At 43.3% G+C, this 24,135-nt stretch overlaps 1 protein-coding gene across 4 annotated transcripts in view; it reads left to right on the forward strand.

The window, feature by feature from the left end:
- Positions 1-24,135, forward strand: part of LOC125454145 (hyccin 2-like) — a 51,849-nt gene that overhangs the window by 14,892 nt on the left and 12,822 nt on the right. For 3 of the 4 annotated variants that reach the window (XM_048534604.2, XM_048534603.2, XM_048534607.2), the window contains exons 4-7: positions 905-1,084; positions 9,270-9,350; positions 12,431-12,546; positions 22,109-22,204. In XM_048534604.2, the coding sequence (XP_048390561.1) occupies positions 905-1,084; positions 9,270-9,350; positions 12,431-12,546; positions 22,109-22,204 (473 nt within the window). The remainder of the gene's footprint in view (positions 1-904; positions 1,085-9,269; positions 9,351-12,430; positions 12,547-22,108; positions 22,205-24,135) is intronic. The other variant, XM_048534606.2, reaches the window with a different exon arrangement.

Raw genomic sequence — 24,135 nt, forward strand, 5'->3', positions numbered from 1 at the left:
GGATCTTGACCCTTGCTAACTGTGCTGCAGAAGCCTTGACTGATGAAGTGGTGACCTGCATGTTGTGTGCACTGTAGATTCCTGGAGTTATCCTGCTTGCATTGACCATCATTTTCTGATTTTCAGGTGATATTTGATGTAGGTTTTAAATAATAAGGTCATTAAGTGATGAGAAGGAATTTAATGAAGTGATAATTCTAGCATATCTTGTTAAACTTTGCAGTGGAGTTGGGTGTGACTAATATAATGAAAAGTAATTACCTTGGAGGCCAAGCAGTTTGTGTGGGAAATTTTTAAGCTGTTTAACTTTTTGAATTGGAAAACAGTGGAGTCGTGGTCCTATCACTGGACTAGTAATCCAGAGGCTTTGGGGGCATTAGTTCAAATCCCACGGGTGGAATTTAAATTCACTTCATAAATTTGGAGTCTAAAGCTAACTATCTGTACTGGTGACCAGGGCAACTATCATTTGATTATTGCAAAAACCCACTTGGTTCATTAATGCCCTTTAGGAAGGAAATCTGCCATCCTTGCCCACTCTGACCTACATATGACTCCAGGAGCACAGTTGACTCTGAGCTGCTTCACTGCAATGGTCTAAAAAGCATCTGACTTCAAGGGGTGGACAACAAATGCCAGCCTTGCTAGCTTCACCCAAGTCCCTGAAAAGAAAATCAAGAAAAAAATGCCCAGTACACAGGTATTTGATAAATTTAGTTAAGCCACTTGCATCATGTGCCTAGACAAAGGGGGATCTTCAGCGTAGTTTCATGGCCTAAAATCCATGCAGTGATGGCAATCCTCCCTGGCACATTTCCATGTCTCCTGCTTGGTGCATTGTTGCTGTGAAGCTGTCGTGACATTTCCTGTTTCTACCTCTGTTGCATAACTCTGTCCCCCACAGTTACTGGAACCTGTCTGTCACCAGCTGTTTGAGTTGTATCGAAGCTCGGAGGTGAGGTTGAAGAGATTTACGCTGCAGTTTCTGCCCGAATTGATCTGGAGATATCTGTGCATTACAGCAAGCAGAGAGAGACAGAGCAATGGCTGCATTGAAGCTCTGCTTCTGGGGATCTATAATTTGGTAGGTTGTGTGTTGATCTGTCTGTCTCCATTTACCAGAGAGATGGGCTTTAATGAGAACATTAATGATCAGAGTGTCATGATTTGCTCTTTCTCATTTTTTCTCTTTTTTTATCCATTCACAGAAAGTGAGAATCATTGGCTGGGCTGGTGTTTATTATCCATCCCTGACTGCCCTTCCTAAACTGCTACAATCCATCTGTTCCCATTACACCTACAGCGCTGTTAGATTATATTAGATTAGATTAGATTACCTACATTGTGGAAACAGGCCCTTCAGCCCAACAAGTCCACACCGCCCTTTTGAAGCATCCCACCCAGACCCATCCCCCTATAACCCACATATCCCTGAACGCTACGGGCAATTTAGGAAGGCGTAATGATGTAGCAGCCTGAAAGGATAAATAATATTGTTCCAGGTTAGGATGCTGTGTGCATCAGAAAGTGACATGCAGGTGGTGGTGTATGTCATTGTTGGTGCAGCCAGGCCTGCTAACCTGGGCCTAGAACACACATACAAAATGTATCATCTTTAATAACCTACAGAATACAGATTGCCACAATTCTCCCACAAAACTTGTATGTCAGAAAAAAACATCTGATACCTGAACATTTGTAAACAACATATACAACTGCTGGCACTTAAATAATTAATAGCATTAAATATGAATAGAATGCCACCGTGTTGGCAGATGCTCTGAATGAACATTCATTGCCTATTCAGGGCAGGCTGTAACAAGGCACAGTTGTTAATTACTGCTGATTGGGGTTTGATGTGGGGTCAGTTGCCTCTGCCTTATCCTTTTGCCGGGACCTCTGATTCAGTGTCAGTGATGCCACAGCAGGTGTGAAAGGTACAGCTACAAGCGACACCAATCCTGTCAAGGCTCAGCAATGACAGGTTCCAGACCTGAGTGAACAGTTCTCACTTCTGAGGCTTCTGCCACATCTGGTTAGTGAGAGAGATTTATAGGATGCAGTTTCCTTTCTCCTGCACTTAAGTTCATTGCTGTCCTTCCTGGGGTCAGCGTACAGCCAGCTGTCACCTCCCTGCTCATGCCTGCACACCACGGCAACCAAAGCCTTTGCACTTCAACAGTTTGACATTGCACCATCTGTAGCTCGTGTTTGAGCAGGAAATATTCAATGTACAGTACTGTATCCTGTAACTCTGCTGTGAATAGGATGTATAGTAATGTCCAGTAATGGCAATGTTGCCGTAGTTGTGCTGGACCGAGGGTTGCTGTCTCACTAGAGCGAGAGAGCGAGAGAGAGAGAGAGAGAGAAGATTGGTGGTGAGTTTAACCTGATGGTCACCATATCTCTGGCGAGGGGGAAGGTTGAGAAGGTAGGACCTTTTTGTGGTAAGCTGAGCAGTGTCCTGTAGCGCCAATGTGAATGGTATACTGTCAGCGTATGGTACAGTTCATGTAACACCATTACACCTCCAGCTGTCCATCTCAGGCACAGCATCATCAGTTATGAGCATATAGGCCATACCTTGTGTTATGTATCACCAGATAAGAGGCGATCCATAGTCTTTGGTCATACACAGATCTCAAATACTTCTATTTTTATAATGTCACAAGGCATCTTCCAATTCAGTCTCTTACAGTAGTAAAAACTTGATTCATTTTCTGTTACAGTATAGAAGCAAACTGATTTACAGCCTGTTACAGAAGTAAATGATTTACTGTCTGTTACAATGCAGAAATAAATCAATTTGCTGTCTGTTACAGCACAGAAACAAATTTACAGTCTGTTACAATAGGGAAGCAAATGATTCACTATGTTACAATACAGAAACAAATTAATTCACAGCCTGTTACAATACAGAAGGAAATGATTCACTGTTATAGTACAGAAATAAATCGATACAATTTTTTTTACTGTAACAGTGTAACAGGCTATGAATCAATACAGAAACAAGTGATTCACATGTTACAGCATAGAAACAAATGTATTCAGTCTATTGCAGTAGAAACAAATTATTCACCATGTCTTTGCTCCTTCCTTTTGCCCCTCTATTTTGCACCAACCCCAACTTGTTCAGGGAGCTTGAGCGATTGCATTAGAGTCCCCAGTGTAAATTAATAGGGTATAAGTCTTTGCTCCCCGCACCCAACTCCTCCCCAACACAATGCTGTGATTTGGCCATGTTTGCTTGTTTAGATTTATAAAAGATTGCTGTAAATACATTGTTAAAGCTAAGGTTCTGAGGAAGGAGAGAGGTTGTGTTACGGATAATGAATGATTTGCCAGTGTTTTGCTGAAAGGCTGTTGTCCACTTGAGTACGATTAGGCTCAAAGTTGAGGTTTAAAATGATTTAAATGTCTGAGTCAGTAAGCAGCTTGAGAAATGACTCCACGCCATTGGTTGCCCGGAATTATACTGCCCCGTGACTAGCTGTCCTGCCAGAGATTTCAGGGCTGTGTGCTCAGAGGTTGAGAGCCAAAGTTTGTAAACCTGGGAAGCCAGCGTGGGCATCAGTCTTTTGATCAGAAAAGCTGCTCTGAATCGTGTTGCTTTTAGAATGCCTACAGCACCCAGTCCTGTTCAGGGTATGCACAGTGAGGTAACACAAGAGGAAGCATTCCTGACTCAATTTTTAAAGAATAGCTTGTCACCATGTAACTGCCTGCCCCACCAATCTCAGCAAGTGTACATAATTCCACAACGTCCCACCCCCCAACCCATTAACTGCAATCCTGAGTGGTCATTTCTCATTACAACAACCCTTTGCTACATGTGCAGTAAGGAGTATGAATTCATATTGTGCTTTTCAACCTCAGCGAGGACCCCCCCCCTTCCCCCCCGTCCGCCGAATGTGTAATTCCCTATAGGAAACATGATGCAGCTTATGCATAGAAAGATCCCTGAAACAGCCACATAGAAAATAACCAGTTGTTCTATATTAGTGATATTGGTTGATTGATAAATATCGACTATGACTCCAAGGAGAGCCCTTGCTCCTCTTTGCACAGTGACCATGAGATATTTTATGGCCTGCCTGCAGACAGACAAAGCCTTGGTGTTTCAGATCGTTCCACTGTCTCGATGCTGCACTGGAGTGTCTGCCTCAATTATGTGCTCAAGTCTCTAGGGAGCAATACAGATCTACAATATTGACTCTGAAGCAAGTTTGCTACCACTGACCAGTTACCAACATCCAAAATGATGAACAGGGAACCTTAGGAGAACTATTCTAGGAGGGTTGTCAGAATAGTGAATGCTTCATCTCAAGGCTATCACTAATGTAGTCAGAGCGCCTTAGAAAATTGTTTGAAAAAAGAAAAATAATTGCCATCACTCCTATGTCAATGGTCTCTATATAGACTCCTACATCTCATGTTGTTATTGCATTGGCTGTGGCACTCTTGCACAGACATCTGACAGTTGCAGCGGTTCTATGAACTCAATGCGCCACTCTGGTGCGATCACACCATCGGACTCGCCCAGTTCCACAACTGGTGCTTGTCCTCAGGATTAACATGAGGCCTTTCTTTCCATGACTTAAAATCTGAAGTTCCAGCATCTGAGTCACAGTATGGGCATCAACAATAACAAAAACAGGAATTGCTGGAAAAGCTCAGCAGATCTAGCAGCATCTGCGAGGAGGAAGTAGAGTTAATGTTTCGGGTCTGGTGACCCTTCTGATTTACAGCATCTGCATTTCTTTTGGCTTTCACAGTATGGATGTTGCTGCCCGTTTTACTCATTGAACGGGGAGTAGTGGTATTCACAGGTTCTCAGGTGACCATGAACACAAATTGTCTCCCTCTCTCGCCCTCGCTTTCAAAGGTGGATGTCCCATACTGTCCATTGCTGGTTCAAATATATTGAGTATCACGTTAGTCCCTCCTTTAGTAAAGCTTTGACATGGTTTTACGCTCCCAATCTTCCTGTCATTCACCCTCTTTCTCTCTCAATAGCAGGTGTCTTTTCCCTAGGGTGGAGGACTTTAAGACTAGAAAACATATTTTTAAGGTGAGAGGAGAAAAATTTAAAGACACGAGGGGCAGCTTTTTTATACTGTGTGGTTCATGTGTGGACTGAACTTTCAGAGGAAGTGGTAGATGAAGGTACAGTTACAACATTTAAAAGACAATTGGATAAGTACATTGAAAAGTAATTTTTTGGAAGGATATGGGCCAAGCACAGGCTGGTGGAACTGGTTTAGTTTGGGATTATGGTCAGCACAGACTGGTTGGACTGAAGGGTCTTTTTCCATGCTGTTTAACTCGATGACTGCCTGAAAAGTATTCAGTGATCTAGCCTCCTCCACTTTCTAGGAAAGAGAGTTCCACAGACTCTCAAACCTCTAAAAGGTAAAAATTCTTATCTTTATTTTAACTGAGAGACCCCTCTTAATACAGTGTCCTCTAGTTCTAGTGTCTCCCACAACAGGAAACACCTTTCAGTATCTATGCTGTCAAGTCCCTACAGGATGTTGTGTTTCAGTTTTATTCTAGTAAATTCCAAAGGGACATAGGCCCAATCTAGTTAACCTCATGAAATTCCTCATGAAATAACCCCTTTGACTGAGGAATGAGTCAAGTGAAAATTCTGTGAGCTGCTTAATTCAATTATACCCTTCCATAATAAGGCAACCAAAATTGTACTTGGTACTGTAAATGTAGTTTCATTAATGACCTTTAAACTGTAACAAACTTTCCCATTTTTATCTTCTGCTTGCCTTGCAACAAACATCAGCTTTCCACTTGCCTTCACCAATAAGTTGCTGCACTTCTGTAATCGCATTTTGTGGTTCACTTCGGACGAGAGTTCATGCCTCATTTAACTTCTCTTCATTTAAATAATATGCAGCCTTTCTATTCTTCTTGCTAAAGTGGACCATTTTCTCCCAAAGTATTCTATCTGCCAAACAATGGCCATCCATTGAACTACCTATATCCTTTTGCTGACTCATTTTATCCTCTTCATAACTTATTTTCTCATCTATCTTTGTGCCATCAACAAATATAGCAACCATACTTTCAGTCCAGTCATTGATACAGATTGTAAGCGATTGAGGCTGCAGCACTCATCCCTATGGCACTCCATTTGTTACATTTTGTCAACCTGAAAATCATACATTTGTGCCTACCCTGTTTCTCATTGCCTAACTAGTCCTATTGACAGGCACCTTAGAACATAGAACATAGAACAGTACAGCACAGAACGGGCCCTTCAGCCCACAATGTTGTGCCGACCATTGATCCTCATGTATGCACCCTCAAATTTCTGTGACCATATGCATGTCCAGCAGTCTCTTAAATGACCCCAATGACCTTGCTTCCACAACTGCTGCTGGCAACGCATTCCATGCTCTCTCAACTCTCTGTGTAAAGAACCCGCCTCTGACATCCCCTCTACACTCTCCGCCAAACAGCTTAAAACAATGACCCCTCGTGCTAGCCATTTCTGCCCTGGGAAATAGTCTCTGGCTATCAACTCTATCTATGCCTCTCATTATCCTGTATACCTCAATTAGGTCTCCTCTCCTCCTCCTCCTTTTCTCCAATGAAAAGAGACCGAGCTCAGGCAACCTCTCTTCATAAGATAAGCCCTCCAGTCCAGGCAGCATCCTGGTAAACCTCCTCTGAACCCTCTCCAAAGCATCCACATCTTTCCTATGATAGGGTGACCAGAACTGGACGCAGTATTCCAAGTGCAGTCTAACCAAAGTTTTATAGAGCTGCAACAAGATCTCACGACTCTTAAACTCAATCCCCCTGTTAATGAAAGCCAAAACACCATATGCTTTCTTAACAACCCTGTCCACTTGGGTGGCCATTTTAAGGGATCTATGTATCTACATACCAAGATCCCTCTGTTCCTCCACACTGCCAAGAATTCTATCCTTAATCCTGTACTCAGCTTTCAAATTCGACCTTCCAAAATGCATCACCTCGCATTTATCCAGGTTGAACTCCATCTGCCACCTCTCAGCCCATCTCTGCATCCTGTCAATGTCCCGCTGCAGCCTACAACAGCCCTCTATACTGTCAATGACACCTCCAACCTTTGTGTCGTCTGCAAACTTGCTGACCCATCCTTCAATCCCCTCATCCAAGTCATTAATAAAAATTACAAACAGTAGAGGCCCAAGGACAGAGCCCTGTGGAACCCCACTCACCACTGACTTCCAGGCAGAATATTTTCCTTCTACTACCACTCGCTATCTTCTGTTGGCCAGCCAATTCTGTATCCAGGCAGCTAAGTTCCCCTGTATCCCATTCCTCCTGACCTTCTGAATGAGCCTACCATGGGGAACCTTATCAAATGCCTTCTGAAGTCCATATACACCACATCCACAGCTCGACCCTCATCAACTTTTCTAGTCACATCCTCAAAGAACTCGATAAGGTTTGTGAGGCATGACCTGCCCCCCTCAAAGCCGTGTTGACTGCATTTGATCAAGCCATGCTCTTCCAGATGGTCATAAATCCTATCCCTCAGAATCCTTTCTAACACCTTGCAGACGACAGACGTGAGACTTACTGGTCTGTAATTGCCGGGGATTTCCCTATTTCCTTTCTTGAAGAGAGGAGTTACATTTGCCTCTCTCCAGTCCTTGTTGCTGAAAATGCACTATATATTGCACATTAAATGGTGGGTACAGCTAAGACACATCTTCTGTTTAGGCTCCGCAGTCAGCTCACATCTTGCTGATCTCATTTGGTCACAAAGTCCGTCAAACTCTCTTAAGAAATTCTGAGCCCTAGCCCACAGCAACAAGCATCCAACCCGGGTTCCATGGGCACAATCTTCACCACAAATGGCACACACACACAGAACCCACTAAAAGTGATCTGGATGAGGTAGATCCACCAATGCTGTCTCCAAGTAATAGAACCTGCAGTAACCTGTTGGAGCTTCTGGGTCTAGACTTAGGTCTTTTCTGTTCTCTTTCACTGCACCGATCAATTGCTATAACCCAGCTTAGATTGATCTGTGTTGTTTTACATCTAACCAGGATAATTTTTACCCCAAAATGTTTGGTTCCCTAACATTAGTTTGTTTCTATTTCCTTAAAAACTGCGCATTAGTTTCCTTTCTATGTTAACTTATGTTTCTCTTACTGTTCTCTTTTTGTTTCAGTTCATGTCTTAGTTAGGGCCTGCCTCAAAAAAAAAGTAGGCTTTATTTAAGAAAGCAGATTTCTTTACTATACAGTGTAGGTACAGTCATGGTGTTGTCAGAGAGAGTTCCAGGACTTTAATCCAGCAACAATGAAGGAATGGCTGATGTAATTCTAAGTCAGGATGGAGCGATGAATTTGGGTGCCTGAAGGTTGGGTTTGAGCTAGGCTGGGTTTGGGTTTAAGGTTCTTCTGAAGATTTGCAGCTCAGATTGTGGGTGAGGATGTTGGCTGGCTATCATACAGACACATCGTCACCATGCTAGGTAACTTCATCTATGCGGCCTCCGATGAAGCAATACTGTTCTATTCCGCTCGGTATTTATATGATCAGATCTGTTAAGTTGTGTTGTGTAATTTCTGGTTCGGTTCTGCATGGATTTGTATATGAGATCTAATTCCACATGTTTGTTGATTGCATTGGGGGTTGAAGGCCTCTAGGAATTCCCATGCATGTTTGTGGTTGGCTTGAGCTAGGATGGTCACGTTGTCCCAGTTAAATTGATGGCCTTCATTGTCCGAGTGCACTGAGATGAGGGAAAGTTTGTTGTGTTGTTTTGCTGCTTGCTGGTGTTCATGAATCCTTATGGCTAGTTTACTTCCGGTCTGGCTAATGTAATGCTTGCAGTAATTGCAAGGTACTTTGTAAACTACATGTCATGGGTATGGGGTTTTTGGTCCTTGTGAATGTTTGTTGTAGTGTTGCTGTGCATTTGTGTGCTACCATGATTCTTAGTGGTGCTAGAAGCCTCGTCAGTTCTGATATGTTTTTGATATAGGGTAGTGTGGCCAGTGTCTTGGGTTTGGGTGGCTCCTCTCCAGTTGCATGGTTTCACACTATTGTGGCAGCTTGTGATCATCTCAAAGTTAGTGAATGTTTACTGACACTGTTAGACAGGTTTCTAGGGTTTGTTAATTTGCTGCAGTCAGTGCAAGTACAGCCAAACCCGCATCTTTTAAATCATCAGAAAAATGACAAGGGTAAAATGAAATTGTCGTGTGAAACTGGAGCTAATAACATGTATTTTATTTTCCTCACAGGAGATAGTCGATCGAGATGGAAACAATAGAGTGTTGTCATTCACAATCCCATCACTGTCCAAGCCATCAGTTTATCATGAGGTGAGTTCCTTTGTCTGCAGACATCGTTCAATTCCTTTTGCGAATCCCTGGAGGTATCTGTAAAACTGAAATTGTGATATTAATGCATCAGCTTCACTTTTAGTGAGATTTTCTGAGAAAATTGGCGAGTTACTTCGAATGACTGGCTGTTCTGTTCCTTAGCAGTGATGACCATCAAATCCCGATTTCTTCCTGACTAGTGCAGTGTTTACAGACCCATGTCAGCTTTTGGAGTCTCAGCAAACCCTGAGCTACAGGAAGACACACAGTCTGAAGGGCATCTAACCACTAATGTGTGTTTGGCAACATGACTGTGGAACAGCTATGGTCCTGTCTCTTTGGAATTCTGCAGACACTCTGTCTATCTGGACAGCAGTCAGCTGCTGTGGAGGTGAAGGAATGGCGTGGGGTGAAGCTTCTTAGGAATTCATCCTAAAGAGAGGAAGAGTAGCAAGTCCGTTAGCCTATTGAGCCTGTTCTGCTGTTGAATCGGTTCTCTGACAGAACTGCATTTGCTTGCATTTTCCCCCTTAGCCTTTCATGTTTTTGACTTAAATCTATCTGTGTCAATTCAAACTAACAATTATTCAAGCATCGATTGCATCTGCAATATTAGACAGCAGCAGGTCAAGATTGCAGCTCACCACCACTATATAAAAGCCAATTAGAATTGGACGATAAAAGCCAGAGGGGCACAGTTCTGTGAATGGCATATGGAGCGTTCGAAACTTTTGCGTGTCTGCAAATGTTTGTTCATTTCCTTCCTGTAATTTTAATTTAATTTTAGAATCTAGTCACCCCACCTAGTGGGAATTGTTTCTCTCTAGCTAGCCTAAATATCATGAAAACATTGTCAATAACTTGTGGTTGAATACTTCTGTAAGCTTACAACTGTCTTGTGACCAGGCAGAAACAAGCTAGAGCTGTGGAATGTGTACCATTTGATAAGATTATTGAGATTAGGATAAGACGCCCCCCCCCCCCCCCCCCCCCACTAATAACAGGCATGTGCCAACAAAATGTCTTTGTGTGTGACACAAGCTGGGACAAGGGGCTAATCCTAGAAATGATGCAGTATGAGATTAGTAAATGGCTGTCTGTACATTTGTCTGCTGTTTAGAGGTCAGTACTGATGTGGGGCTGTCCCTCCCTGAGCGAGGAGCCTGTGGGTTCAAGTCCCACTCGAGAAACATGAGCATACAGTCTAGGTTGACACTCGCAGTGTGGTATCCTGTAGGAATAGGAACTAATAAAGGTGAGGCCTTGCAGATGAGACATTAAACTGAGACCCAGCCTGCCCTCCCAGCCAGATGTAGAAAATCCAATGGTGCTACTTTGAAGAAGAGCAGGGGAGTTATGCCCAATGTTTACCCCTTAACCCACATCATTAGAAACGGATGATCTGCTGTCTTCTCCGGGAACTTTGGATTCTTTCTGTGCACAAATTGGCCACTGAGTTTCCTGCATAGCAGTGGGGATTGCACTTCAGGAGTACTCTGTTGGTTAGAAGGTGTTTTTAGGGCATCCCAAGGGCAATGCAAGACAGAATAGAAACATGCCTTTATTATCATTGCTGTGTTAGTGAAGTGCAGGTACTGGCAGTTGTCCAGCTTTGTACCTTTCTGGCAGTGTGTGGTCTTTGTTCCTCAGCCTTGTTTGTTTTCACCAATGGTTATTTCCTCCCTCCCCACCCGTGCAATTCCTTATGGTCTCTGCCTGAAAGTCATTCCAACTTTCAATGATCTCTCACCAACTCGTGAATGTTTGCAGTGCCCTTTGTTTTCCTGATCAGGTAGCATGGCGGCTAGTCAGACACATCAGCCATTTACCCGGGCTGTCCCACGTCAGGGACACCTAGGAGCTGAGCAGAGAGCCTGCATCATGCCTGTTGTTTGAGGAGAGCCCAGTGATTTAGTGAACGATCGCTCCGCCCCCTCCACGTCGCCTTTCTGAAGCTTTCACTTATGTTCTGCATGAATTGACTTATTGTCAAGTGATTTATCCTGCTACTTGGCTTTTCTGGCAGATGATTCTTCCTTGTAACAAGCCTCCCTGTTTGTTCACTGTATTAATGGCTCTAGGGTGAATTGTTGACTTGTTTTCCTGCAGCTAGTTGAATGATGGAAGTTGGACAGCATACCAGGTAGAACTCCCTTACTCCTCTTCGACTAGTGTCTTGGGTTTTTTAAGGTCCACTTGAGAGGAAAGATGTATTCAGTTGACACCATAACCAAAAGGCGACATTTCTGACAGTGCAGCACACCCTCTGAGTACTACACCAGGAATGTTGGCCTTGATTGAAGACTGCAGTCTCTGTGGAGTGCAACTTCACTCCATGAACCCCTGACTTGGAATGAGATTGCCAACATAGTGTGAGGGCAGAATTAGAGTTCTTAACAGCTTGGGAAAAGGCCATTTGGCCCATGTCTGCAATGGTCATTAAATATCTATCTGTTCTAATCCCATTTTCCAGCACTTGGCCCATAGTATGCTGTGGCACTTCACGTGCTCATTTCTACACAGGCAGTAACAGTGTCCAACAGCTGAGGAGCTGAGCTATTTGTTATCAGTGCTCTCCTATCAATAAGCTATGACACTAAGTGTCACCCTTCAAAGAGAATGAACCTGAGGTGTTGGAAAACGATTAGGACACTAGAAGATTTTATTTTCATATCTTGGGATATGTACGTCACTGGTACAGCCAGAATTTATTGCTCATCCCTAGTTGGCCTGAAGTTTTATTTATCCAAGTGGCTCGAGGGGCCCTTCCAGAAGGCTTAACAGTTGGCCACGTACTGTGGATCCTGAGTAAAGTGTCACCCAAACCAGGTAAGGATATCAGATTTACTTTGCTGAAAGCCATTAATCAACTTGCTGGGTTGTTAGAAGAAGCTGCTAGTCTTGTGTTCAGTATAATTAGGACCAACTTATTTCCAATGTTCTTTTTTAAAAGCGAATCTAAATCCTCAAGCTGCCTGGGTATGATTTGTACGTATGCTCTCCAAGTTGTTAGCTTAGTAATGATCAGGACACAGACTTCAGACAAATTTGTGAAAGTTTCTTGGCTTCTTTTGATGCAGCCATCAAGTATTGGCTCCATGGCCCTGACAGAAGGAGCACTAAGCCAGCACGATCTAATCCGCGTGGTGTACAGTGACCTTCACCCTCAGCGGGAGAACTTCACAGCTCAGAACAGGTACGTGAAGCAGCTTAAACCAGGTCTTCTGCTCTTGTCCCTTCCGTTGACTGTCGACACCCACTCATGACCTCCACAATCTCAGACTGACCCCTTCCACTTTCCTCCAAGCCAATCTAGTATATATTCTGCCCAGAATGAGATTTTTGATTCCACTGTCAGTCTGTCCAGTGTCTCTGTTCAACTCCCGTCTGGTTATGAAGAAAGAGCAACACTAAAAATGTGCTTCTGTTTGAGAAAAACGGTCAGACAGGCTGGCTGGGCTTGTCGACCCCTACCATCCTGTCTTCAGTTCACATGTCAGCCAATGGATTCTTGGCTCATGTTGCCCAAGCGTAAGAGTACAAAGTATATGGATGCACTGTGGCTGTTCTTGTTCCTAAGCAGGCCATACCGAATCAGCTAGCGGAGACCATTTCCAATGGCTTTTCCGTCTGTTTTCCCCATGACTCACACTTACATAAATAAACAGAAAAAGAGTCTACTTGGCCCCTGACTGATAGCTTCTCAACTCAGCATTATTGCACGAACCCTCAGTGATCCTTGTTGGTCAAGAATCTTAAAAAAAATTTTCAACAATATTCAGTGCATTTCCCCCATTTTTTGGGGTTGAAAATTCCACAGACTCATGACCCGCTGAGAGAAAAAGAAAGAGTCTCCTCATCCCTATCTTAAATGGCAGGTCCTTTGTTTTTAAACTGTGTCCCTGAGTTCAAATCTCTCCCACAAGGGGAGTTTCCATTCAGCATTCACCCTGTGAAGTCCCCTGAAGATCGTTACAAGTTTCAATAAGATTACTACTCCTTCTTCTTAACTCCAATGAATAGAGGCCCTAATTTTCTAACCTATTTTAGTAACACTCCCATTGAGTGAGTGTTACTCCCCACCTCCTCAGTACTCCCCACCTTCTCTGCACTGCTTCTAACACAATTATGTGTTTTCTTAAATAAAATGATCAAAACTGTAGACAGTACTCCAAGGTGTGATCTCACCAATGCCATTTAAAGCTGTTACAAAACTTGCCTACTTTTATATTCCATTCCATAAGACCATAAGACATAGGAGTGGAATTAAGGCCATTCGGCCCATCGAGTCCACTCCACCATTTAATCATGGTTGATGGGCATTTCAACTCCGCTTCCCTGCACTCTCCCCGTAGCTCTTAATTCCTTGTGAGATCAAGAATTTATCAATCTCTGCCTTGAAGACATTTAACGTCCCGGTCTCCACTGCACTCCATGGCAATGAATTCCACAAGCCCACCCACTCTCTGGCTGAAGAAATGTCTCCTCATTTCCGTTTTAAATTGACCCCCTCTAATTCTAAGGCTGTGCCCACGGGTCCTAGTCTCCTCGCCTAACGAAACAACTTCCCAGCGTCCACCCTTTCTAAGCCATACATTATCTTGTAAGTTTCTATTAGATCTCCCCTCAACCTTCTAAACTCAAATGAGTACAATCCCAGGATCCTCAGCCGTTCATCGTATGTTAAACCTACCATTCCACGGATCATCTGTGTGAATCTCCGCTGGACACGCTCCAGCATGCCCTTCCTGAGGTTTGGGGCCCAAAATTGGACACAATATTCTAAATGGGGCCTGACTAGAGCTTTGTAAAGTCTCAGAAGCACATCGCTGCTTTTATATTCCAGCCCTCTTGAGAGAAACGACATTACAATCGCTTTCTTAATCATGGACTCTGCCTGCAAGTTAACCTTTAGAGAATCCTGGACCAACACTCCCAGATCCCTTTGTACTTCAGCTTTATGAATTTTCTCACCGTTTAGAAAATAGCCCATGCCTGTATTCTTTTTTCCAAAGTGCAAAACCTCACATTTGCTCACGTTGAATTTCATCGGCCATTTCCTGGACCATTCTCCTGCACTGTCTAAATCTTTCTGCAGCCTCCCCACCTCCTCAGTACCACCTGCTTGTCCACCTATCTTCGTATCATCGGCAAACTTCACCAGAATGCCCCCAGTCCCTTCATCCAGATCATTAATATATAAGGTGAACAGCTGCGGACCCAACACTGAACCAATTGTGACTGGTTGCCATTCCGAAAAAGAGCCTTTTATCCCAACTCTCTGCTTGTCAGATAAACAAAAAAAGTCCACTTGTCTTAATAACTTGGTATAACTGCATAACAACACTTGTGTTTTATATACCAGGACACCCCAGATAACTCCTCTACCTTAAGTTATGCAATCTATTTAAGTCATAGAATCCCTACAGTGTGGAAACAGGCCCTTCGGCCCAACAAGTCCACACCGACCCACAGAGTATCCTACCAAGACCCATTCCCCAAAACCCACCGAATCTACACCTCCCTGAACACTACGGGCAATTTAGCATGGCCACTCTACCTAGCCTGCACATCTTTGGACTGTGGGAGGAAACGGGAGCACCCAGAGGAAACCCACCCTAGTACATTGGTTTTCTATTCTTCCTGCCAAAATGGATAATTTCACATATTCCCACATTAAATTCCACCTGCTAGTCTTTTGCCCATTTACTTAACCAACCTATATTCCTTTCACACTCCTGTGTGGTCTTCACAGCTTCCTTTCCTATCTGTCTTTGTGTCATCAGTAAATCTAGTGACTGTCCATTTGTTCCAAATCATTAATATAAATTGTAAATAGTTGAATCCCCAGCAATGATCCCTCTGGCACTTGTGGTAGAAAATCACTCGGAGACACGGAGAGTTCTTCAAGAAGATAATTTTTTGTTTGCAGACAAAAGCCGTGACAATCCAGAAGTATTTCCCTAGAACTCCCCCAAGCCCCTTTGGCTTACACTACTTATACCATTTCGTTATTATCCTCTGGCTCAGCTTATCAGCATGCCCAACCGGGTCTGTCCAAATTATCTTATCTCAACCCAATGATGTCAGCCTGTCTTATAGAACATAGAACATAGAACAATACATTGCAGAACAAGCCCTTCGGCCCCCGATGTTGCGCCGACCTGTGAACTAATCTAAGCCCATCCCCCTACATTGCTTATGCAAGGACTGTTTAAATGCCCCTAATGTGGCTGATTTAACTACATTGGCAGGCAGGGTGTTCCACACCCTTACCACTCTGAGTAAAGAACCTGCCTCTGACATCCGTCTTAAATCTATCACCCTTCAATTTGTAGCTATGCCCCTTCAAACAAGCTGACATCATCATCCTCGGAAAAAGACTCTCACTGTCCACCCTATCTCGTGCTCTGATCATCTCGTATGTCTCTATTAAATCCCCTCTTAGCCTCCTTCTCTCCAGTGAGAACAAACACAAGTCCCTCAGCCTTTCTTCATAAGGCCTTCGCTCCAGACCAGGCAACATCCTGATAAATCTCCTCTGCACCTTTTCCAATGCTTCCACATCCTTCCTGTAATGGGGCGACCAGAACTGCATGCAATATTCCAAGTGAGGTCACGCGAGCATTTTGTACAGTTGCAGTATGACATCACGACTCCGGAACTCAATCCCTCTACCAATAAAACCTAACACACTGTAAGCCGCCTTAACAGCACTATCAACTTGGGTGGTAACTTTCAGGGATCTGTGTACATGGACACCAGGATCCCTCTGCATATCCACACTACTAAGAATCTTTCCATTGACCCAGTATTCTGCCTTCCTATTATTCTTCCCAAAGTGAACCACCTCACATTTATCTGCATTGAACTCCATTTGCCATCTTTCAGCACAATTCTGCAGTTTATCCAACTCTCCCTGCAACCTGCAACAATCTTCCACACTACCCACCACTCCACCGACTTTAGTGTCACCTGCAAACTTACTAACCCATCCCCCTGTGCCTGCGTCCAAGTCATTTCTAAGAATGACCAAGAGCAGTGGTCCCAAAACAGATCTTTGAGGCACACCACGAGTAACCGGACTCCAGGCTGAATATTTTCCATCAACCACCACTTGTTGCCTTTTTACAGAAAGCCAGTTTCTAATCCAAACTGCTAAATCTATCTCAATCCCATGCCTCAGCATTTTCTCCAATAACCTACCATGTGGAACCTTATCCAAGGCTTTACTGAAGCACATGTACAACACGTCAACTGCCTTACCATCATCCAGATGCTTGGTCACCTTCTCAAAAAACTCATTGAGGTTTGTGAGACGAGACCTGCCCTTGATGAATCCATGTTGACTATCTCCAATCAAATTGTTGCTTGCAAGATGATTACGATTCCTGTCACTTATAATCCTTTCCAAAACTTTTCCGACAACCGACGTAAGGCTTACTGGTCTAGTATGACCTGAGTCATCCCTATTGCCCTTCTTAAACAAGGGCACAACATTTGCAATCCTCCAGTCCACTGGTACTAAACCTGGAGACAATGAGGACTCAAAGATCAAGACAAAAGGCTCCGCTGCCGCCGCCTCAGCTTTCCAGAGAATCCGAGGAAAAATCCCATCCGGGCCAGGGAATATATCAACCTTCACACCTTCTAGAATTGATAACATTCCCTCCCTACTAACCTCAATCCTTTCCATTATAGTAGCCTGTAACTCAGTCATCTCCTGTACAATATTCTCCTTTGTCTGAGTGAAAACAGATGAGAAATATTCGTTTAGCACCTCTCTGATCTCCACAGGGTCCACACACAACTTCCCACTTCTGTCTTTGACTGGACCTATTCCTACCCTAGTCACCCTCTTATTCCTCACATACCTATAGAAAGCTTTAGGTTTCTCCTTCATTCTACCTGCTAATGTCTGCTCATGTCCCCTCCTTGGTCTTAACTGTGTCTTTAAATCCTTCCTCGCTAATCTGTAACTCTCCATCACCTCATCTGAAACATCTCATCTCATTATCACACAAGCCTCCCTCTTCCGCTGAACAAGAGATATAATTTCTTTCGTAAACCATGGTTCCCTTACCTTATCACATACTCCCTGCCTGACAGGGACATACCTATCAAGGGGACACAATATCTGTTCCTTCAACCAGCTCCACATTTCGATTTTCCCCATCCCTTGCATTTTGCGACCCCATTCTGTGCCTCCTAAGACTTGCCTAATCGCATTATAATTGCTCTTCCCCCATCTCTAGCTCTTGCCCTGTGGCATGTTCCTATCCCTTTCCATCACGAAACTAAACGTAACCAAATTATGGTCATTCTCTCCAATGTGCTCACCTACCACTAAATCAAATACCTGGCCTGGTTCATTATAAAGTTCCAGATCTAGTGTGGCCTCGAGTGTGATCTATCTGATGTACGAGAATTATAACATTTCCAGTCAATGTTAGGGAAGTTAAAGTCTTCCATAATGACCACCCTGTTCCTTTCACTCCTGCCCAGGATCGTTTTGCCAATCCTCTCCTTCACATCCCTGGAAATTTGCGGAGGCCTATTAAAAAACTCCCAGCAGTGTGACCCCTCCTCTCCGGTTTCTGACCTCAGCCCACGCTACCTCAGTAGACGAGTCCTCGTCAAGATCTTTCAGCAACCGTTATTCTGTCCTTGACAAACAAAGGCACACCTCCCCCTCTTTTACCACCTTCCCTGATCTTAATGAAAGATCTAAACCCTGGAACCTGCAACATTCATTCCTGACCCTGCTCTATCCATGTCTCTGAAATGGCCAGAACATCAAATTCCCCGGTACCTATCCATGCCGCAAGCTCACCTACCTTATTTTGGATACTCCTGGCATTGAAGTAGACACGCTTCAAACCAGATTCCTGTCTGCCAGCCCACTCCTGTGACAGTGAGATCCTGTCCATGTCCTCCCTACTCTTTTCCTCCCGTGTACTGGAACGGCACCACAGTTTCCCACCCCCTTGCTGAGCGAGGTTCAATCCACCTAAATAGCAATCGCAAATTTCCCACCCGGGTTATTAGTGCCCCTCTGGTTCAAGTGGAGACCGTCCTGTTTGTAGAGGCACCACCTTCCCCAGAATGAGCCCCAATTGTCCATGTACCTGAAGCCCTCCCTCCTGCAACATCCCTGCAGCCACGTATTCAGCTGAAATCTCTCCCTGTTCTTGGTCTCGCTTGGATCCCATTCACCCCAAGTGCTATATCTAGCTGCCTTTTGAATACATTCAATATTTTGGCATCAACTACTTCCTGTGGTACAAAATCCCACAGGCTCAACATGCTTTGGGTTAGAAATGTCTCCACATTTTGGTCCTAAATGGTCTCCCCCAAATCCTCAGACTGTGTTACCCCTGGTTTTGGACATACCCACCATCTGTAACATCCTCCCTGCATCTACCCTCTCTAGTCCATTTGGAATTTAATGAGTCTGTACATCATCCACCCCCCCCCCCCCCCAATTCATGTGAACTCCAGTGAAAACAATCCTAACCTCGTCAGTGTCTCCTCATGCGTCAGTCCCACCATCCCCAGAATCAGGTTGGTCACTGCATCCTTTCTCAGAAAAGGAGACCAAATCCGCAGAAATATTCGAGGTGTGATTCAGAGACTTGGATGTTGAAACTTAATCGAGGAATCTATGAAGATATGGAGCATGACTTGGCCTTAATCGTTTGGGGAGAGTTACTGAAAGAGATAACGGTGAATAGGCAATGGCAAACATTCAAGGAACACATAGGGGAACCACAATATCTGCTTATTCCTAGCAGAATAAGCAAAATGAGTAAGAGGGCCAATCCATGGTTTACAAAGAAAAGTAGAGACAGCATCTGATCCAGGGAAGATGCAGACAAGTTGGCCAGGAAAAATAATATGTTTAAGGATTGGGAGCGATTTAGAATTCATAAAAGAAGGACCAAGGGACTCATTAAGAGGGGAAAATACAGTACGGAAGAATGCTTGCGGGGAACATAAAGACTGACACGTAGATTTTCTATCAGTATGTGAAGAGAAAGAGACTAGTGAAGACAAATCGATGTCCCCTACAGACAGAAACAGGGAATATATAATAGGCAACAAAGAAATGGCTGAGCAACAGAATACACACTTTGGTTCTATCTTCACAAAACAGCACAGAAAGCAGATACCAAAAAATGGTTGCAGAATGCAAGATTTAGAGAGAGGGAAGAATTGAGGGTAATCAAGATCAGGAGAGAAACTGTGCCTGGAAAATTGAGGAGGTTGAAGGCAGATAAATTGCCAGGCCCTGATAATCTACATCCCAGAGTACTTAAGCAAGTGGTATGAGAAATAATGGATGCATTGATAGTCATCTTCCAGGATTCTCTGGACTCTGGAACAGTCCCTGCAGATTGGAGGGTAGCTAAAGTCGTTCCAATATTCAAAACAGAAGGTGGAGAGAAAACAGGGAATTATACATGAGTAAACCGAACATCAGAAGTGGGGAAAATTCTTGAATCCATCATCAAGGGCTGTACAGCAGAGAATGTAGAGAACCGTGTCAGGATCAGACAGAGTCAGCATGGATGAATGAAGGAGAAATCATGCTTGATAAATCTGCTGAAATTCAGCGAAGATGTAACTGGTGGGGTTGACAATCACAATTTTTCTAAATGTCCTGCTCCTACCTCCTAAATAATGGATTTCAAGTGTTTTGTGATATTAGACTAACTAGCCTATAGTTCCTGACATTCTCTCTTCTCTCTTGAGCAAAATTGTTAGGTTTGTACTTTTCCAATCCTTTCACACTTATCAAACATCTAGATAATTATGTATGTTTGCAACAAATGCATCAGATATCTCTAAAGCCATTTCATTTAAGTTTGCTCTGTCAGGTCGAGGGGACTTGTTGATATTTGATGTGATTAACTTTTTTCAAGTTTGTTTGCTCAATTCATTTTGATCATTTTGAGTTCAGTCCCATATTACACCCTTCATTCTGCTATTCTTAGGATCCCATTTGTACTTTCTATTGTGGGGATATGAATGATGCCACTGTTGCAACATCTGTGGACTGATGTTCTTTTGAGCTGATACTTTAACTAGAATAAACCTGTAAATATTTTTAACATCCGTTTTTATGGTTCTTCCTATTTACTCTTGAAATTTGAATTTCTCGCAATTCATTATTATTTTAGTCATTTTCCATGATTCAGTGAGATCATGTCTGAACTCTGACCAGGTCCATATGTGAACTTTTGTACCATATGACTCAATCAAACTAGTATGTCAATGTCAAATTTAATGTTTTTACATTAGTGATTACTGTTTGCAGATATCTTTCCACTCCCGCCACTATGGTTTTTTCCTCTACTACTTAATTCATAATATAATCACTATTCATTTCCTATCTTGCCACAATGGTTTCTTCTGCTTCCGACTTATCTGTAATTTATTCTATTACAATTAGGTGTCTACTGCTATTTCCGTCACAGTGGTTTTTTTCCAACCTTAAAGTGACCCCTACCTAAAGTGACCTCACTACCTTATGTTAGTATTTATCTTATCTTGTCACACATCACATCTTCCCTACACATGCCAGCACGAATGCCCACCTAATTGCTCTCCTTAACTATTCTAGTCGCACAGTTGTTGCTCTATGTTTATCCATGTTTGCCTGTGTGTCCCATAATTGCTTGTGCTGAATTGGTTTATTAGCTTTGTCCCTTGTCCGGTTTCCCTTTCCTGTTACGTCTCGCTTAATGTGTGATTGTTTGAGACAGTCTTCGCCAGACTCCTGTTATCCTAACAGTTTTCAAATTTTATTTTCCATACACTCCATTCCTCACATCTACCCAATGACTCATTTATGCCTCCTGCCTGCTTCCTGTTCTCCAGCCAGTCCTCTATCCATGGCATATACTGTTCTTGGCACCTTAAGCTCTTTGATGTGGCACCATGTCTAATGCCTTTTTGAAAAATCTAAGTACACCATATCCACATTGCTTATTACTTCCTCAAAGACCTCTAATAAATTGGTTCACGAGGCCATGTTGACTCTCTGCGTGATTGCATTGAGGTTTTCTAAGTTCCCTGCTTAACCTCCTTAATAAGATTCCAGCAATTTCCCTTTGACAGATGTTGAGCTAGCTGGCCTGTGGTTTCCTGCTTTCTTTGAATATCCTCCAGACATCAGTCTGGGTCAACCCTGGAATTAAAGCCTCCCAAAACAATAGTCTTTTCTCTTTCTGAAATGGAAGTGAGCATTGTACCAAGTAAAGGGCTGGCGGGGGAGGGTGGTCTGGGTTAGATTGGTTGGCTTGATGACTAGAACTACCGAGCACAGAATGATTCCAATGACTGGTCATTTCCCATACTGACCTGAGAGAGTTCAGAGTTTGGACACACACTCAAGCCTCTTCTCCCCCCACCCACCCCCCCCACCCCCCATTCCCACTCCTCAACACACCCTCATCTGACCCCATATTTGCAGCACAGTGCCCCTTGAGTTGTATAACATTGTCCTTACTGGACTATGGCTTATTACCCGAAATTGCCAGTTCTTAAAGTCCTCTTACCCTTCCGTGAAGCGTCAGCCGTTGCCAGTCTTTGCTTAACTAATGTCAGACACCCATGGAAAGATTCCTAGAGGCTGAATGGAATTGGCTCAGCTATTGATGTAGTAGCGTCATATATACTTTTACGAGATAAGTCTACTTCTCATCACGTAGTTAATACAGATATGTAAGGTTTTGCACTTTTTTCTTTTGTAGATTTGAAGTGCTGAGTTTCCTCATGTTGTGCTACAACTCCGCAGTGGTCTCTATGCCCAACTCCTCTTATCGTTCCCTGTGCAATGTGTGCTCAAGGTAAATTCTGGGATCAAAGTACAAATAGTGGGGTTTAAGGTTTATTTTAAAGCTTAAAATGTGTGTCCATTTTAAATTTGTCATTCATTTGAGGGGGACAGCATCTTTCAAGGTGGCATTGTGGTACAGCTTTGGTGGAGGGGAATATGGTGTCGTGCAGTTGTAGGATGTGTTTGTGCATGGCTGCAGACTCCAACAAACAAAAGCTGTGGAAAGTATTTTAACAGGTGGAGCCTGCAATTAGCAATATTGTATCTGTTAAAGATAGACATTCATTTATATTGCACCTTTCAATACCTCAGACCATCCCAAACAACATTACAGCCTGTGAAATAAGTGTAGTGGTGTTATAATTGTGGAAAAAAAAGGCAGCTTGCAGACAGCAAGATCCCACATCCAGCAGTATGATGAAGACTGAATAACCTGTTTCAGTGACATTGGTCCAAGGGGGCCGTTATTGACCAGGATAGAGGAAGAATTCCCTGGGGACTTTGAAATAGTGCCACACAATTTTTTTTTAACATCCACCTGAGAGCAGATGGGTTGACCTTGGTTTGATGTCTCAACCGCAAGATAAATTTCTCGCAGCCCCCTCTGAGCTGTGTCAGCAATGTTGATTTAGTTATGTGATTTAGACTACAAAGTGTGACTTAATTGTTGTGTTGGTGTCAAGGGTGTTACAGGCTAAGAAGAACAGAGAGGAATGTGGAGTTAAACCTATAATCAGACAAGCCACGATCTTACTGAATGGCAGAACAGGCGTGAGGGGCTGAATGGCCTACACCACCTATTAATTTTTGCCTTGGTTGGCACGGTTGTTTGAGGCTTTTATCCTATTTCCAAGGCCCTGTTTATATCGCAGTCTTGATCTGGCTCTCTGATTTGAACTTGGCACTCAGGTTTTCAAGTCAAAGTGATTTCTGGGGGTGAACTGCAGAATTAACATCCATCTCGTGATGTGATATGTCAGGGTAATTCAATTTCTGTATTTTTGTGAAATGCACATGGTGGAGCTGTGATATGAGAATACCTTTGTGCTCGATAAGTGAATGTATCTACAGTATACTGACTGCAATGGTTCAAGAAGGCAGTTTATCACCACCTTATCCAGGACAAAAAAAGGATGGACAATAAGTACTGGCCCAGCCAGCAATACCTACATCCCTCAAATAGAATAGAAAAATGATGTCTGATTCCAATCCGAACAATATTTTGTCTCCAGTTTCCATAGACTCCAGTTTTGCTTGGGCTCCACAATGCCACAATGCTGCCTTGAAGTCAACCTTTCACCACCTCAGTCCCATCACTTTGCTATCCCTTAAAGACTTAACTCCTGAGTCCAAATGATGGGCTGCCGGAAATCATTCTTTCAGTTGAGACATTGAACCAAGGTCCCATCCACTCTCTCAGGTGGATGTAAAAGATTGTGTAGCACTTTTACGAAGACTGAGTTCTTCTTGGTGTCCTGGTCAATAATGGCCCTTTAAGACCAACGTCACTGAAACAGATTATTTAGCCTTTATCTCACTGCCGTTTGTAGGATCTTGCTGTTTGTGAGCTGCCTGTTTTTTTTTCTACAATTACAGCAGTCACTACACTTTGAAAGTATTTCATAGATTGTAAAGCTATTTGTGATGGTCTCAGGTGTTGAAAGGTGCAATATAATTGAATGAGTGTCTATTTTAAATCCACAGCAATACTGCAGACCAAGTTGCAATTGTTCAAAGTCCTATAAAGTTGGAGGTTTTTCTGTAGCGAGTTGGGCTGAATGGTGGTGGAGATGAGACAGCAGGGCACTTGGACTCCAGTTAAGTCTTTCAGGGATAGCTGTAGGATAGTAACAAAATGGGACTGAGGTGGGGCAAGGTTGACTTCAAAGGCAGCATTGTGGCATTGAGGACTTCAGGCAAAACTGGAGAGTGAAAATTGGG

This window comes from Stegostoma tigrinum, chromosome 7 (genome assembly GCF_030684315.1).
Source record: "Stegostoma tigrinum isolate sSteTig4 chromosome 7, sSteTig4.hap1, whole genome shotgun sequence".
Taxonomy (NCBI): Eukaryota; Metazoa; Chordata; class Chondrichthyes; order Orectolobiformes; family Stegostomatidae; genus Stegostoma; species Stegostoma tigrinum.